This window comes from Euprymna scolopes, chromosome 45 (genome assembly GCF_053919585.1).
Source record: "Euprymna scolopes isolate OS-2025 chromosome 45, ASM5391958v1, whole genome shotgun sequence".
Lineage (NCBI taxonomy): Eukaryota > Metazoa > Mollusca > Cephalopoda > Sepiida > Sepiolidae > Euprymna > Euprymna scolopes.
In genome coordinates this window covers 38,077,313-38,096,470 of record NC_136526.1, presented here as the reverse complement: position 1 = coordinate 38,096,470, position 19,158 = coordinate 38,077,313, and the positions used below count along the sequence as shown (strand labels likewise).

Below are 19,158 nucleotides of genomic sequence, written 5' to 3'. Positions count from 1 at the left end.
AAGAAGTAAACTGTTTAGAAAAAAAAAACATAATACTCGCACGCACATGTCTCAGTTTCTGTATGACAGAGAAAAGATTCGTATTTTTTTTGTCCCTTTCGACGTGGTTATCTTAGCGACATGATCTTAGAGGAGACGTTGTTATGTCCAAAATTACATTCGCCTTTTTTTTTTTTTTTACCCTTTTTTTCAGACGTGCGATGCGCAAAGGTCTTAAGCGTTGGGCCGATGTAACCCCACTTCAATTCCGAGAGACTTCAGGTAAACCAACTCTGGATATTATATTTGGGAAAAAGAATCACGGCGACAATCATCCATTTGACGGAAGAGGTAGGTTGACAACTCTTGCTGATCCACTTCTCTCTCTCTCTATCTCTCTCTCTCTTGCTCACCCACTTCTCTCTCTCTTTCTTTCTTTCTCTCTCTCTTCTCTCTCTATTTCTCTCCATCTCTTTCGTTCTCTCTCTCTTTCTCTTTCTCTCCCTCTCGCTCTCTTTCTCCCTCTCTTTCTCTCTCCCCCTCTCTCTTTAATCCTCACTCTTATTATTGAAATTTAGATTACCCGATACCATCTGTTTCGAATCAAGAAAGCTTCCGCAATACAATATACTAATAAATATTATGTTCGAATTTTGAATATCTTTTTTTTTTCCTAATTAAGCAACATTTCACTGAGTGTGATTCAGTTTTCTTATTATCTTTCTAATACAAAACCACTTTTTATGGGCCATTCTGTCCATAGAACAACACCCGTAATTATTATTTCAATATAATAATAATAATAATAATAATAATAATGATAATTATGATAATAATAATAATAATTCTGATTTCGTTTATCAACGTCTCTCTGGAAAGGGATGGGTTTCATTTCCAGAGGATTTCCCTCAATCCCGGCGTCAATCCAGGAGCTTCAAAGATCAAGGGGTTTCCTAAGGATTTTGGTGGTACCTACAATAGCAGAGGTCTGAAGGCTTCCTAAAACATCGGGGATTTGTAGTTTTTTCAATTGTCCTTCCAGGCGACTTGATATTACTCCTAGTGTACCAACTACGATCGGGATTATTTGTGTTTTAAACCGGTGTATTCTCCTTCTCTCTCACATTCCTGTCCCAGGGCACTGAAAAGTCTACAATCTGCCAGTTTTTTGAGACTTTGTCAATTACGACCAAATCAAAACGATTATGTTCCAATTGCTTGGTCGTTATGGCACTTTTGTCCCACCATTCTGACTTGTTCTCACTTCATCAGGCACCTCCTCAAAGCATTTTACAGCACGCTTCACCCCAACCTTCTTACACACCTCCCAATATATCCGATATATAATAATAATAATAATAATAATAATAATAATAATAATAATAATAATAATAATAATAATAATAATAATAATACTTATTTCATTAATTTTTCTGGTTATCGTTTGAAAACCAAAACGTAGCTATATTTTATGGGCCATTCCGTTCACAAAATGATATAGTAGGTCAATTCCAGTTCTTTCATGTATATCATCTTTAGAACTCAACAAGGTTCTCTGGCAAAACAATACATTACGCAGCAGTAAAGCAAAAACGTCCTCACATCTCTTGATTTAATTATTTTTTAAATTGGAATTAATTATTGAGATGAGTATTATTCATATTAATTTATTTATTTGGGACTATTATTCTCATCTTTATTAGTTGTTGTTTCACGACGTTTCGGCCAACTATTCCTCTGGCCTTCGTCAGGTGGTAATCGCGACGGATAGGAACTTCGAATCTCCTAACTGCATTCTCAGCAATCACTGCCATCCGTAGTTGTTGTCGTCTCTCCATGTTTTGGCCAAGTAAGCCTCTGACCGGATTTGGGTAGGATTGAAACCGCTATCTTCAGACAATGCTCATCTGGAACCGTAGAGATTCAACGTCTCTATCACCTGACGAAGGCCAGAGGAATAGTTGGCCGAAACGTCGTGAAACAACAACTAATAAAAATGAGAATAATAGTCCTCTTGATTTTAGTTTGATTTTTTTTTTAAATCGACCTTTCCTTCTTTTTTTTTTCGTCTTCACCCTCTACTTCTCAACCCCTTCTTTCCTTTTCTTTTTTCCTTTTGTCTTCCCACTTATTATCTTCTTTTTCTTTTTTTTTTCTTTATCAGGAGGTGTTTTGGCGCACGCTTTCTTCCCCAGAAATGGCCGCACCCATTTTGATGATGACGAAAACTGGGTGAACGATAAAACCAGCGGGACACATTTGGAGACGGTGGCTGCCCACGAATTCGGTCACGCCCTCGGCCTTGGTCACTCTGCTGAGCCGAAATCCATAATGGCGCCTTATTATCAGACGTTTCCCGACGGTTTCACACTGCACAAGGACGATGTGGCCGGAATTCAAAAACTTTACGGTAAGAAGGTTTACTATCATTACTGTATTCATTTACCTCCCCTCTGGGGGGAGGGGGTCGGAGACAATGTCAGGTGTGGGCTAGATTAAAATATTTCTGTGGAAAGAACTGGATTCGAACATGCCATCTGTAGATTTTTAGTCTGCGTCGTTAACCACTTATCAATCGTCCTCTCTTACATAACTAAGTAAATGGTTGATATGACAAACTTAATAATAATAACAATAATAATAATAAGCATAATAATAATAATAATAATAAGAAGAAGAAGAAGAAGAAGAAGAAAGACAACAATAACAGCAACAAAAAGAAGAAGCTTAATTCTTGTCAAATTTGTAATGATTTCTTTAAAATCAGCATTCATTTACCTCCTCTCTAGGGGATCGGACACAATGTCAGGTGTAGGTTTGATTAAAATATTTCGGTGGAAGGAACTGGATTCGAACGTGCCACCTCCAGTTTTATGTCCGTGTCGTTAACTACGTATCCACTCTCTTCTCTCACGTATCTCAATAAATTGTTGATATGCGATAAAATGACAAATTAATAATAATAAATATAAATAATAATAATAATAGTAATAATATTAATAATAATATTAATATTATTATTAATAATAATGATAATAATAATTAAAATGATAATAATAATGAAAATAATAATGAAAATAATAATAATGATAATAATAATGATAATAATAATAATAATAATAATAATAACTCGAATTTGAAATGTATCATCTGAAGAACAGATACTACACTTTGAACAAATCATTTTTATTGGTTTTGCCTTTAGAGCGCCACCAATTTTTTGTTGTTTTATTAGAGAATATTTATTTGGAACATTCCACTATTCCTTTTAAGGGTTGACAAGGTTTATTTTGAATATTCCATTTTTTTACGGGTGCACAGCATGATAACGGCCAAAGCGAATACGGATAATAATAATAATAATAATAATAATAATAATAATAATAATAATAATAATAATAATACATATAATTATATATATAATTATATATATATATAATTATATATATATATATATATATATATATATATATATATATATATATATATATATATATATATATATAAGAAGAAGCTTAACTCGACATGTCAAGTTTATGATAATTTCTTTAAAATTAACATAATGGTAAGAATGTTCTACCATCGATTAAAGTATATTACTTTACGTTTTTATAGAAAACTATTTTGCATTGAAAAGACTAATTATTTACTACAAAATTTTTAAAATCCAAATCTTGCAATAACAAACAATTCTTCTGCACTCACTGTGACATTTTAAAGAACCGATGTTATTTATAGGTTCAATTAGGAAAAACAGAAAACAAAAACACGAACCATGACTACTACTACTACTACTACTACTACTACTATTAATAATAAAAATAACAGCTATATTGGTTCTACTACTACTACAATTGCATGTAGGCTGGAATAATCGAATTCTACCCAATCTATTAAATCAACGATTAGTACACTACCACCTTACATTCATTAACGCTTATCCTCGAGTGGTCTTCGGGACTAGATAAGTGGTGACTTCCTTATGAACATGCAAACTAACTGTTTTTGTTTAGACAAGTATGAAAATGTTCCCGTTATGTTTGTGTTGATAACATTTTGCTTAGTCAGCATTATTTTTCTTGAACGCTTAATGTTATCTAGGATTCTGCTTTGCACCCAGTGGAAATATGTATTATTATTTAAAAAAATAGGATTTATTTTTTCTGGTAAAGAACATGGTTGAAGTATTAAAAATAGCGTGTAAGAATCAAACATCAAGCTGACATTTTCAAAGTTTTTCGTCCTTTTTGTTTTATTTTTTTGTATTTTCATTTCAACCCAAAGAATGCACAGTACCACTTTGATGTATGGTGCTACTATCTGGGACATAATTTGCAGGGGTATTGTGTAGGGGGTTGAGTAGCAAGAAGTCTGTTTACATTACACATGAACTTCCAATCTCCAATCTCTGGTCCCCCCTCGCCAATCTTTCACGAAAAACACCCGTCTAGCTGAATCCACTGTGAAAAATTTCCCCCACTCTTTATCTGTGGCTAAATCAAAACGCGGATTCCATGAACAAAGCTTCTTTCTTAGAACTGCACGCCTGTGGAACTCTGTTCCGTCTGCCTGCTTCCCACCGGACTACAACTTGGATGTCTTCAAGTCCAACTTTAACAAATTCCTAATGAACCGCCCCCTTAAGTAAACACTTCATCAAATCTCCACACTAACGTAATGTACTTGCAATAACCCTTATCCCTGAGTGGCTTCCGGGCCTTGATAAGTGGTGATCACTGTGTAAAAAAAAATATCAGTGCAGCCAGAGAAGCAGGAACCCGGAAGGGACTTTCAAAGTCTAGCAGCCCCAGGGAAGAAACTATTAGAGTAGAAAGCTTCCTTACATCCGAGGATCTCTACTGTGTGGGGGTGGGATTTTGCTGCTTGTTGGGTTTGTGGATGACGTTTAGGGGGGAACAAGAGTTTGGAGTTCGTCGGAGAACCTACCATCAAAATACTTGTAAAACAGGCAGAGGGATGCAACATTTCGTTGATGGGACAGAGGTTGATCTATTTCCATTATCATATAAAGTGGGATTGTTACAATCGCACGAGATTTTCTTAGACTAAGTTCATAATCCTGCTTTATTCTTTTCTACACACGTGATATACCATTTTTTTAAAAAAATACTTTAATTTTCTTTTCTTCTGTGTTTACAGGTAAGAATCCAAATGGACCAATCACAACCACCACAAGCAAAACGAAAAAAACAACCCCGACAAGCACTCCACGTAGTACAACGACAACATCCCCACCTCGAGGCAAAGGTTTTTGCAACCACGTGTACAGAAGCATCGACGCGGCCATGAGAAGTAAGTAGTGTTTTCTTAATCAGAGATTCGCTATATTTTTTTTTTCGAAATGTCCACAAAAAAATAGAATGAATCTCACATATGAGACTTTACGAAATCTAATATATAAAATTCACTATAGCTATCTGTCTGTCTCTTCATATTTTAAAACTCTATCTCTTCCGAAACTAAAAACCACAGAGCAGGGCTAGGGGCATCAAATGATTGAATTTTGTATGGGCCGTACTTTTATGGGTCGTTAGCCGGTTAAAATAGTTTTTAAGGGGCCAAAAAGGGTCAAAATTGAAAAATAATTGTTGTTAATTTTGGGCATACATGTTAATTTGTTTTATATCAGTTTATGTGCGTGTCACGTTGGTACAGTGGTAACGTCACAAGCTTTGAATGCTACAGTTTTGCTTTCGGGTTCGATTCTAGCTGATGGCACCCAGATACATATTTTTTTTTACTTTTGAAATTACGACTCTATATAAGAAATTTGGACAAATTAAAATATCATATTTAAGCGTATTTTACGACCAGGCGAAACTGGGCAACCCTTCCCCTGCTATTTTCTTTTTATCTAAGAGAAACCCTCCTGTTTATCACTTGGAAATAATTAGTGAAAGTTTCTATTGAAAAAATATTTACTAAAACTAAAAAATCCACAGTAGTTGAAAAATGTTAAAACACATTATGAATAAAAAATAAAATTAAAAAATAACGACGAATTTAAAACAATTTTTTTTTAACAAAGTGGTTTTTAACCTTTTAAAGTTAAAAGGAATTAGTTTACAAAGTTTACATTTTTTTTCATGAAAATGCAACACATACTGTTTTGTTTTTGTTTTGGTTTTCTGAATAAGTTTTTGTACAATAAACTTTTACATAATAGTTTTTATATATAAAGGAACAGACGTAAATTCACTTGCAAGTCGTTTTTTTTTTAATTTTAAAAATAAACTATAATAAAAAACTTACAGTCTCCTCTTAACATAATTTTTTTTAAATATAAAATAAAATAGCCAATTTGAAACCGTAAACAGACAGCCATGTTTTTTTTTAATATTTCGAGAGGAAATGGTTTTAAAGATTCTTTAACCGATAAAGAGTAACTATAAAGGGAGATAATTCGTTTCTCATTAGTTAATATTTGTGATGATGATGTTTTTTGTGATACTGTACGTACAGAAAATTTAATTAATATTTACATAACCACGCCTGTTATCGAGCAATGTCTCCAATAATTAGCTTGCACTCCAGCGACCCTCAAACTACTTTTACTATGAATTATTATCTTATTTTCTGTATATATAAAACAGTAGATGTATGTGTGAATCTATCTGTGTCTCAGGGTAAATATTTAACTGATGAACTCTAAAAATCTTAAACTACCGCTCACGTAATACTGAAATTAACAGGAAATAGTAGTCACACACTAAAGATGGTTTATCGCGAGTAAAATCTTTGATGGATGAACAACGTGGACAGACACATATCGACAAGTTGAAATGCAAAATATTCATTCCAACTTGCAGACATATTTCTATTTCTTTCTGCGCATGCCCAAATTCAATTCATTCTTTTTTCAAGTAGTTTAATATTTAACCTTTCTTATCTGTCTCTTAATGTCTGCATCGGTAGGGAACACGACGTGAACGCTAAATTTTTCGGTTTCAACTGATAAAGTTATTTTTCAATCCTTACTATATATTAGGTACAATATAATATTCTGTAGAGACTTTGCTCTGTAATAATAAATACGAGATCTGCATGAATTAAAATATATTTTAGTTTATTTTACCACCAGAAAAGGCCGCCCCCTAGTCGAAAATAAGACGAGGGTGGCGATACTTGTGTAACGGATTCTTTAGCAAATTATGTCGTTTCAAGTCAAATCTTAGTTTAGTTTAACAAAAGTTAAGGAAAGTTAAGTACCATGTGCTGAACGAATTTGCTGCACTGATGAGTATAATGTAAAGAAGACTCACTAGGAAAAGATTTCTTTGTGACAGGCATCCTTAATTAAAAAAAAAAAAAGAAAAAGAAAAAAACCTTGCAACACAATGACAAAACGAATAAGAATCGAATCCTCGGTGCTATGTAGATGCTACGTAGACAAGCCAAACTTGCTTGCAATTGTCCCACAAATTGGTAGATCTATATTTAAACCCGACATTTTGTGTGTATGTGTGTGTGTGTGTGTGTGTGTGTGTGTGTGTGTGTGTGCACGCGCGTTCGTGTGTGTGTTTGTGTGTGTGTGTGTGTGTGTGTGCGTGTGCAAGACAAGTTTTAACAGGTTTTAATAATTTTTTCTCTTTCAGTTGACGAAAACGACTTCGTGTTTGTTGACAATGGCAAAGTTATTGATGGACGAACTGGACAGAAAATGGCGATCCAAAACCTCTTCTACGACGGTCCTAACACTGTACATGCCGCAGTATATTCTAAGGACTTCAGCAAAGCTTATTTATTTAAGGGTAAGTTTATTTATGTCGTTTAATCTTACGTGTATCAGCGTCGTAAAATAGGAAATGAGAAAGGATGAAATAAAACATGAAAGGATTTGCTCGTTACATCCTATTCTGTCTTGACAAAGCTCAAAACCAGCTTCGAAATCTAGTAGATGGTCCCCTTTTCTCTTCCCTTTCGAGCATGTCATTGTTCTATCGCTATTATCATGGCAGGTGTTAATTTAACCTTCAATCTATAGTTCCCCCTTGCCAAACTTTCAAAAACAAAAAAAAAAGCTCGTCTAACTACAACCACTATCAACAGTTTCCCCCACTCTCTCTGTGCCTAACTCTAAACGCAAATTCCATGAATAACGCTTCTTTCCCAGAACTGTCCGCCTTTGGAACTCTGTTCCGCATGCCTGCTTCCCAGTTGACTACAATATGATCGTCTTCAAATCCAATTTAAACAAGTTCATGTTTGACTCCTTTCCATCACTGTTAATACACTGTTGTCTCGGTGACTATCGTACGTTGACACTTATCCTCGAGTGGCTTTCGGGCCTTGATAAGCATTGACTCCCGTGTAAAAAAAAATAGCAATGCCATTTAAATTTCCGTATAGCTTATTATTTCGATCAAAGACCACATAGCATTCATAACTTATTATTATTGGCTCATAAGGAGCTTTCGCACAGGTCATAAAAAAAAATTCTCCTTGAAAACAACTTGAGGCGTTCCCTGGAAGCCGAGTGACAACAAATCTCCCCAAATTTCCGGTACTCCCCACCTCTTTCGATAAAATTTGCAAATGAATTTGCGTTATCGAAACAGCTTACCGTTGATTTCTCGCTAGCAGCGGTCATTGGTCTTCACTGGAGTTTGAGCGGCAATAAGCCTCCCCAAGGTACCAGTTCTTTTGGCATTTGTCCAACGGAGGTCTGGTCAGTGCTCTCTCCTCAGTCTTTCCATCGTCCTTGAGCCTTCTCGACTATTTTTAATCATTCTTGGGGGAGTGATTGGATGATGGGGAAGGGGATGGAGAACATATAGATATGCAGCTTCAATGTTCTTGGTTCCATGCAACGGTTTGTGTTTTGTCTCCTCAGTAGCTCATCTGACCCGCGCACGTGGCTCATGTATTAGTTTCCGCATTCCAAGGTTTTCCTTAATATTTCAGCTGTTTTCATTATTGTTATTCGGTGTATCTTTCCAGCCATTCCTCTGATTCCAATTTCTCCCATTCTCTTCTCACAGTTTTTCCGAATTGTTCCTAGTGCTCCTACTATTATAGGTACTATCGTTATTTTATTTTTTTTTTTCATCATCCATATCCCTTTCAGCTCTCTGGCTAGCTCTGTGTATTTGCGTCGTTTCTCCTTTTCTTTGATATTTATCTTGTTGCCAGCTGGGACAGTAAAGTCTACGATTTGGCAGGATTTTTCTTTCTTGTTAATTATTACGTCCGGTCTTCTTGCTTGGATGGCTTTATCCATTTGTATACCATATCCCATAGGATTTTGTGATTCTCGTGTTATTATTATTATTATTATTATTATTATTATTATTATTATTATTATTATTTTTATTATCATTATTATTATTATTATTATTATTATTATTATTATTATTATTCAGATAACCAAGTATGGGCCTACACTCTCAGTCACTACGGACAGTTCAGACTGGTGAAAGATTTTCCTAAACGATTTACCAACAAATATGTCCAGAAACCCGAATGTGCAATGCTGTACAATTTCCATGGCGAAAGGATATTTCTTGTGAAGGTTTGTACAAATTTAACCTATATACAGATGATGATGATGACACTTTTTAGAGCAGACAGTAGACCTCAAGTGTTTTTTCTTTACATCAGAGTGTTCCTTCTCCTTAACTGATTTTTTTTTAACGAAAACTAAGAGTTCATCCCTCCAGATACCAACCTCGAAATTTCTACTAAATACTAGAATAAAAAATACTTTAATTATTCTGATTTCCCTGCCATATATGGTAATGTAGTTGCTTACACCTGTTTCAAAGCAGTGTTTATTTAGAGAAACATAGGAATACCTTTCCTGTGACTTCATTGGGTTTTCTAATCATGGGAGTTAAAGATTATTCATTATAAAAATATACAAAACACATTTTTTTTTTAAATGGAAATGGCTTTAAGCTACAAAAAATTTGAAAAAAATAATTTTCAGAATATTCATAACGCCAGGATTTTACGATTAAAGTTTACTTCGTGAATAAATACCGTCTTTATTTGAATGTAAAATTACGGCGAGATTTTTGGAATAGATGCCGCGTCCTTTTGATTGATTTTTAATTAAGTATTTGCTTTTTTTTGTTTGTTTGTTAATCCTCCCACAAAGTTCTTCATCTTTTTAAGCTGTAATCGTTCCATCTCATTAAGCTTCATCCTCGGGTAGCTTTTGGCCTTGACAAATTGGTGACCTGTATTTATTTAAATTTTAATAAATTGGAGATATCATCAAGAGAAACATAAGAACACCATTTCTTATGAATGCTTTGTGTTTTTTTCCAACCGTGGAAGTTAAAAAAATATTCGTTTAACGCACGATGCTTAAGCACAGACACTCGACTTACTACAACCATATCTTATCTACATATTGGACACGTATTACATCAGTCGCCAGATCGTACGAGGAGACGTATTGAATATATTAATTAAAAATCATACACAGATAGGCAGTTACACATTTTCATTACTGTACGAATGTCATTTATTTTGTTTGTTTATTTCTTTGCAGGATGGATATTTCGTTGAATTCATGCCGTACTATGAAACTGTTGCTCCCTACAGAGGGTACAAAACAAGCGACTTTTTTCTAAATATTCCCAGCAGAATCGACGCAGCCATTTCGTCCGATAACAAAGTCCAATTCATCGTGAAGGATAAGTAAGTAGCGATACCGTTAAAATACCGTTAAAATACCGTTAAAATACTGTTAAAATACCTATACGACCTTTGCTGGTAAAAGATGATTATATTATATGTATGTATGCATGCATGTATGTATGTATGCATGTATGTATGTATGTATGTATAGTTGGCCGTGTATATTTGTGTGTGTGTGTGTATATGTGTATTCGGGTATATTTGTGTGTGTGTGTATATGTGTATTGGGGTAGAGAGGGCTCCCGTAAGCCGTGGCGAAGGCAATCTTTCTAGGAGAAGCAAATCTCTGATTTAAAAAATCATAAAGCGGAAGACCAGTACCCGCATTGAGCTGGTCTGCAGTTTAATTTGTTGCTGACTATCTTGCTCTTGCTTGTTGCTGGATCTCAACATTTTGAAGCGAGAGAGAGACTTAGCTGTCGTACAAATCTAAGACTCTGTAACATCATATTTGTATAGATACTCCCTCAGACATTTGGGCTCATGGATTTTAAATGTCTGAGGGAGTGGCACTCGTCTGACAAGACGTTGCAATCATCATGTATGTATATATGTATGTATGTATATATGTATTTATATATATGTACGTATGCATGCATTTATGTATGTATTTATATATATATGTATGTATGCATACGTGTATGTATGTATTTATATATATATATATTTATGTATGTATGCATGCGTGTATTTATGTACTTATACATATATGTATGTATGTATGCATGTATGTATGTATTTATATATATGTGTGTGTATTTATATATATGTATGTACTTATATATATGTATGTACATTTATATATATATATGTATGTATATGTAAAGATATATATATATATATATCTATATATATATATATATATACATGGGCACATGGACTATCAGTGGCCGCGGGAGTAGCACTCGTCTGACAAGACGTTGCAATCTTCATGTATGCATATGTATGTATATATATATATGTATATGTATGTATATATATATGTATGTATATATATGTATATATATATATCTATGTATATATATATATGTATGTGTATATATGTATATTTGTCTGTATATATATATATGTATATATGCATGTCCGTATGTATTTATGTATATATATATATATATATATATATATATATATATATATATATATATATATATATATATATATATATATATATATAAAGCTGAATGTCTCTCTGTGTGTGTCTGGTCACGAATAGGCTCCTATATGGTTGACTATTTTAAAAAACTGATTACATATAATGATAGAAGATATATCGTGACGCAGGAATGGGTATGTTTGATCTGGCAGAACTGTGGTTAATTAAAATTGTGGGGTCTGCGTTCGCCCCTGGTCCACAAAGTATGGAAATAAAAAATTTAAAAATTAAAAAAACAAAACACTTACAAGTGTTTTTGATATAGATGTACATAAGAATACTTTGATAAGTATGTTTGAACTTAAATAGGGACGGTATAATAAAATTGTGGGGTCTGCGTTTGCACCTGGACTCCATAGAAATGAAATAGGCACAAACTTTAATAAAGACCTTTCATATCTATCTGCGTAAGTATACTTTGATAATTATTTTTCAGTTTGAAGAAATATGGTACAATAAAATTATGGGGTGTTCGTTCGCGCCTGACCTCCATAGAATGGAAATATGTCACAAAGTTTAACAAGGTTTTTTTTTTTTAATATAGATCCACAGAATAATCTGATAAGTGTTTCAGTGTGAACACGTATGGTACAATAAATTATGGGGTTTATCTATTATATTTTTACTTTCATCATATTCTGCTTTGGTTTTGATACCAACTGATACGTATGTAGGGCGAGCGAAAAGTATATGATAAGCGCGTTTAAACTTATGTCATTAAATCTTATGATAATTATAAACGATAAAACAACATAGGCAGCTGAGAAGTGTAAATTAAAGTATATGAAAAGCGCGTTACTTTAGCTATTAACTCCAATTATAGTTACATATGATGAAACGCATAGTCAGGATGAGTAGGTGAATAGCGTAATATTACCGTATATCCTATACACGTTACAACTTATGCCAATAAAGAACGATTTACTAATAATAAACGATTAGTTAATGATCATCGCATTCTCTAACGTTTCTCTCTTTTTATTCTTTCTTTCAGAGCCTACACAATGCCAAACGACGTAAGAGTTGTAAGCATCAGAGGAAAGCCAACCAATCTGGCTTTCAACAAATGCCAGAATTAACTTGCCTTTCACATGAAAAATAATGGTGGCCAATTTATGTACGAATTGTCCATGATAATTTATTAATTTATTAATAAAATATATTTAAAAATATCCAGTCTTGTTTTCTTTTTTATTTTTATCATAGAAATTTATACCGAATTATTTTACCACATAATTAGTTTGGTTGGTTAGTTTTGTTTGTTTTACAGCATATCAACCCTTTTCAGGTTATTTAATGCCAAATCCAGTGATTTTGAAGAAAAGTATTTTTATAGAATATATTTGTTTGTTTTTTTTCAAGTCGTTTTCTATTTAACCCACAGGTACTACCACTCCGGGTCAGATTGGACCTGGGAGCACTGGTAATTAAAGGTTGGCTCCACGCTGCCCAAAGTCCGCAAGCTGGGGTCTCACCATCGGATATAGTTTAAGGTCATATCCAGGACCACCACATAATTAATTTCCATCGTTCGTTCATGAGTTCGTAATTAAAGGATACTCTGACTTAACTTCCAAATCTGACCCCAAAGATCGCCATGGCCATGGAATATGTGCCTACATTAAAAATAGCTTGCCATGTGGTAGTGAGATCTCCAGAGAAGATTCTAAATTACCCTATATGTGCTTCCGGGTTGCACTTGCTCACACGCCTAGGTTTGTATTTGCTCTTTATCGCCCCTCCTCCACAACAGCGGAGTTACTATTTCTAAAAGCATATCTGAGAAAATTGACCACATCCTGTCTGCTCATCCTTCGGCTAACATTTACATATTTGGAGGCTTCAATGTTCACAATGTTGAATGGTTAACCCACTCAAACAAGACCGATGACGAGGGGAGGTTCTGCCACCATTTCTCCATTGCTTATGACCTTACTTAGATTGTTCACGAACCCACGCGTGTGCCCAACACGGACGACCAGTACGCAAGTCTCCTAGAAAGTTTTTCTCACGCCTTGCCCTGAGATATGTTCATTTTCCTTGTTGTCTCCACTGGGATCTTCCGAGAGTATCAGTTAAGATAAAAACGAAATGTAATAAGTCCTCAGACGTACCTCTCCATCGTACAGTATATCGATACACTATGGCTGACTAGGATAGCTTCTGTACATTTATATCAGATCTACATCTGCATTCCATGTTTAATAAGGATGTGTCCTCTATAATATCAGACCTTACGGAATGGTTAATTGTAGGTATAGACCGTTTCATACCTTCGAAAAAGTTCCAGCAAAAAACTAACAGCCAGCCGTGGTTCTCTCCAGAATGCGTCGCTGCCATCAAATCACTTTTTCCATTGCTTCCATCGTAATAGATGTCTTGAGGCTAAAGCCGATTTCAGAACTGCCAGCAACTACTGCACCGTAAAAAAAAATAAACAACGCGACCATTCTGTTGTATCAGTTACGATAAAAATAAACTGTAATAAATCCGCAGATGTACCTCTCCATCGTACAGTATATCGATACTCTATGGCTGACTGGGATAGCTTCCGTACATTTATATCAGATCTACCTCTGCGTTCCATGTTTAAAAAGGGTGTGTCCTCTATATTATCAGACCTGATCGAATGGTTAATTGTAGGTATAGACCGTTTCATACCCTCGGAAAAATTCCGGCAAAAAGCTAACAGCCAGCCGTGGGTCTCTCTCGAATGTGCTGCTGCCATTGCGCACAGAAATCACTTTTTCCATAGTTACCAACGTAATAGATGCACTGAGACTACAGCTGCTTTCAGGACTGCCAGCAACCACTGTAAAAAAGTTATAAAGAACGCAAGAGTTATATGCTCAGTCCGTAAAGTCCAACGTAGCTGAGCAGCGGTTTGGTTCCCACGAGTTTTAGCAAATAGCAAACAGAATTCTAAACAGAAAGTGTGCTCTATCTCAACTATCATCAATGGACCTGAGGTTATCTCGTCAGCATTAAACAAAGCCAAACTCTTTGCCAAGAACTTTACAGCTAATTCTACTCTATGCAACAAAGGCCACGAACCCTCAGCATTTCCTCCTCTATCAGAAAACACGCTATGCAACATACAAACCTCCGTGCGTGATGTTGCAATTCTCTATCTATATAAGAGTCAGATACGTCCAAGGATGGAGTACTGTTGCCACATCTGGGCAAGAGCTGTTAAAACGACTATATTCTGCCTTGACAGAGTTCAAAATAGACTTCGTAGCCTCGTAGGAGATGTCCTTTTCTCTTCCCTGCAACCTCTTTCTCACAGAAATTATGTTGCGCGTTGTCTTTGCTTTATTATTATTTTCATGGCAAGTGCTCGTCTGAGTTCCAATCTACAGTCGCCCCTCGTCAAACTTTCACGAGAAACACTCGTCTAGCTTAAAACACTATCAATAATTTCCCCCACTCTTTATCTGTGCCTAAATCTAATCGTAGTTTCAATGAAAAAAGTTTCTTTATAAGAACTCCACACCTGCGGAACTCTCTTCCATTTGCCTGTTTTCCAGCTGACTACAATATGGTTGTCTTCAAGTCTAAGGTAAACAAGTTTTTGATGAGCCGTCTCCCTTAAGAAATCTAATTAAATAAATTTCCTCTCCTAACAATTACTACGATATTGTCACATTGACAATTTGACATGTCGAGAATAAGTAGTACACCCATTTACCCTTATTCTCGAGTGGCCTCTGGGCCTTCATAAGTGGCTACTCCAATGTAATTAAAAAAATTATTTTTGTGTGTTAGATATTATATATGTATGTGCAAAATTTATGCATACATAGATGTGTAAATTTCATGTATATATGTATGTTATTTTTTATGTATATGTGTATGTGTACATTTTGTATATATATATATATATATATATATATATATATATATATATATATATATACATGAACATTTTATGTAAGTATGTATGTGTATATTTTATGTATATATGTCTGTGCAAATTTTAAATATATACATATGTGTACAGGTTATCTTTATGTAAATTGTAAGTAGATATGCATGTGTAAATTTTATGTATATATGAATGTGTATATTTTATTTATGTGTGTATATATACATTTTATGTAAGTATGTGTACATTTTGTATAAATATGTGCTATACATTTTACGGATATATGTATGTGCTAATTTTATGTATTTATGTATGTGTACACTTTGTACATATATGTATATGTAAATTTTATGCATATATGTGTGTGTAAATTTTATGCATGCGTGTATGTGAAAATTTTATATATATATATATATATATGTATGTGTAAATTTTATGCATATATGTATGTGTAAATTATATATGTATATGTGTGCAAATTTCATGTATATACATGTATGTGTAAATTTCATGTATATATGTATGTGTAAATTTTATGTATGTATGTATGTATGTGTACATTTCATGTGTATTTGTATGTGTAAATTTTATGTATGTATGTATGCGTAAATCTATAATATAAAGCTGAAAGTCTATGTTTGCGTGCGTGTCTGTGTGTATGTGTGTGTGTGTGTGTGGTCACGAATAGGCTCCTATATGTTTGACTATTTTAAAAAACTGATTACATATAATGATAGAAGATGTATCGAGACACAGGAATGTGTATGTTTGGTGGTTCATTAAAACTGTGGGGTCGTCGTTCGCGCCTGGTCCACAAAGTATGGAAATAAAAAATTTAAAAATGAAAAAAAAAAAAAGTTTACAAGTGTTTTTGATATAGATGTACATAAGAATACTTTGATAAGTATGTTTTAACTTAAATAGGGATGGTATAATATAATTGTGGGATCTGCGTTCGCACCTGGCCTCAATAGAATGGCAATAGGCACAAACTTTAATAAAGACTTTTCATATCTATCTGCGTAAGTATACTTTGATAATTATGTTTCAGTTTGAAGAAATGAGGTATAATGAAAGTATAGGGCGTTCGTTCGCGCCTGACCTCCATAGAATGGAAATATGCCACAAAGTTTAACAAGGTTTTTTAATATAGATTCACAGAATATTGTGATAAGTGTTTCAGTGTAAACAGGTATGGTATAATAAATTATGGGGTTTATCTATTTTATTTTTACTTTCATCATATTTTGCTTTGGTTTTGATACCCCCAAATTCGAAGCTATCTCTGTACAACCCTTCCTTTTCATAACCTACCATACTTTCATAAATCAGAGTTAATTTTCTGTAGGCTATATATGAACCCAGTCAACGACGCGTAATTTTGCTAGTATATATATATATATATATATATATATATATATATATATATATATATATATATATGATAGAGGTTACCTACAATTGTTATGTATTTTTAACATTACTTTATTATTGATTTTTCATTTTTTTTTAATTGAATTTTTACCCCAAACAAGGCACAGTGCCACTTTGAAGTAGGGGGCTACTATCGGGTACATTATTTGCGGGAGCATTATGAAGGTAGATGAGTTGAAAGATGTTTGTTCACATTACACTTGAACCTCTGTACAGTTGGGAAAGCAGAATCCCGGAAGGGAGTTCCGAAAACTTTCAGTTCTGAGGAAGAAACCATTGGAGTAAAAGGCTTTCTTACACCTAGGGATCTCTACTGTAAAGGGGTGGGATTTATCTGCTTGTCGTGTTTGTCGGGGGTAGTCACGTCGAGGAGGTACAAGCGATTGCCTTTCGTCAAAGCATTCCCCATTAAAGTACTTTTAGAACGGGCAGAGGGATGCAACATTTCGTCGATGGGACAAAGGCTGAAGCCTAGATGACAGTTCAGGACCTATAAGGTTGGTGACTCTCTTTTGAACCCTGGCCAGGAGTGAGAGACAAGCAGCAGATGCACGAGCCCAAATGTGACAACAATACTCCATACATGGGTGAATGGTGGCCTTATAGAGGTAAGGATACTTTCAGGCGTAAGTTATTTTCTTGTACGGTAGAGAGAGCCAACCTTCTTTGCAGCAGCCTTGGCAATGCTCTCAATATACATATTCCAGTAAGTAGTTTCAGGAAATGTGTTATTGGCTATTGCTGTTGGTAGTAGAGAAGGTTTCTTGTAGTTATTGAAGGAAACAAGCTTAGTGTTGGCAGCATTGAATGTGATCATCCATTTTTCCCCATTCCACTACAGATTGAAGGTCATCCCCTAGTGTTTCTGCCATTTCCTTAGATATGTCCTGATTTGTTTTCCCCTCATGCCTGTTATAGAGAATTATGTCATCGACAAATATACGCATCTCCAAAACAATTTTATCAGGGAGGTCATTTATGAATATCAGAAATAATAAAGGATAGACCTCTGAGGTACTCCCGCATTCATATCATATTGTTTAGATGCATGACCTCCCCTGTTTTGTCCAGTGAACGATATATACGTTCAGAGACTACAGTTAAGATATCTGCTGTTGAACGGGTTTGCTTGAATCCATATTGTTTGTCGGTCAGGAGTTTAGCAGCTGTTAGGTGTTGGACTAGGACTTGATTAACTAAGGACTCAAATATTTTGGTAAAAAGCGGGAGGAGGCTAATGGGGCGATAATTTAGTGGGTCAGTTCTTTTACCAGAATTCTTGAAGACTGGCACCACAGAAGCGGCTTTCCAGCAGTCGGGAAAGCAAGATTCGTTAAGGCATTTATTGTACAGTTTGGAGAGAACTGGAGCAACCTCAGCGGAGCATTTTTTTTAAAGCACAGCCGGGATGAGATCTGGTCCACTTGCTTTTGAGGTGTCTAGGTTTTTTTATGATAGCATGCACCTGAGAAGGGGTGATTTTCAAATCGTCTAGTGTGGCGTCTATCCGCAAAGGAAATTCAAGGAGGGAGTAGTGTGCCGGATCCAGTGTGGAGTTTGAGGCAAACCGACTGGAAAGCAAATTAGCCTTGTCGGTTGCCGTACTAGCAACCTCATGATTGTTTGATAGTGGGAGAATCGTTGACTGCCCATTATTTACTACACTGTTGAAGATTTTCCAAAAATCATGGTTTCCTAATTTCTGTGCTTCGATGCGTTTTCTGGTGGTTTCAGAGTAATCTCTTAGCTGTCGCTACTACTCTCTTACAATTATTTCTAGCTTTTATATACTTCTGTCTGTTTTAACCGGACTTATGTCAGTTGAATCTGCGGAACACGTGCTGCCTTTGAGCAATAGCAGCTGCACAAGCGGAAGTAAACCATTGGGGAGAGTGGGGCTTGCTATAGAATTTCTGTGTGGGAACATGTGCTTCAATTGCTGTTTTGAACCATTCAGTGGTCTCATTTGCACACTGTTCAGCTGGAAGAGAAAAGATATTTCGCCATGGGGCATCTCTGTTGAGTTCCTCGATGGCTTCCCAGTCAGTCTTTTTGT

General features: G+C 34.9%; 1 protein-coding gene across 1 annotated transcript in view; it reads left to right on the top strand.

The window, feature by feature from the left end:
* Window positions 1–12,972, top strand: part of LOC145269459 (collagenase 3-like) — a 23,305-nt gene extending 10,333 nt beyond the window's left edge. Inside the window, exons 5-11 of the mRNA XM_080125135.1 lie at window positions 194–330; window positions 2,144–2,389; window positions 5,140–5,292; window positions 7,596–7,751; window positions 9,363–9,511; window positions 10,499–10,647; window positions 12,795–12,972. Coding sequence (XP_079981261.1) covers window positions 194–330; window positions 2,144–2,389; window positions 5,140–5,292; window positions 7,596–7,751; window positions 9,363–9,511; window positions 10,499–10,647; window positions 12,795–12,879 — 1,075 coding nt within the window. The 3' untranslated portion in view covers window positions 12,880–12,972. The remainder of the gene's footprint in view (window positions 1–193; window positions 331–2,143; window positions 2,390–5,139; window positions 5,293–7,595; window positions 7,752–9,362; window positions 9,512–10,498; window positions 10,648–12,794) is intronic.
* Window positions 12,973–19,158: the final 6,186 nt, after the last annotated feature.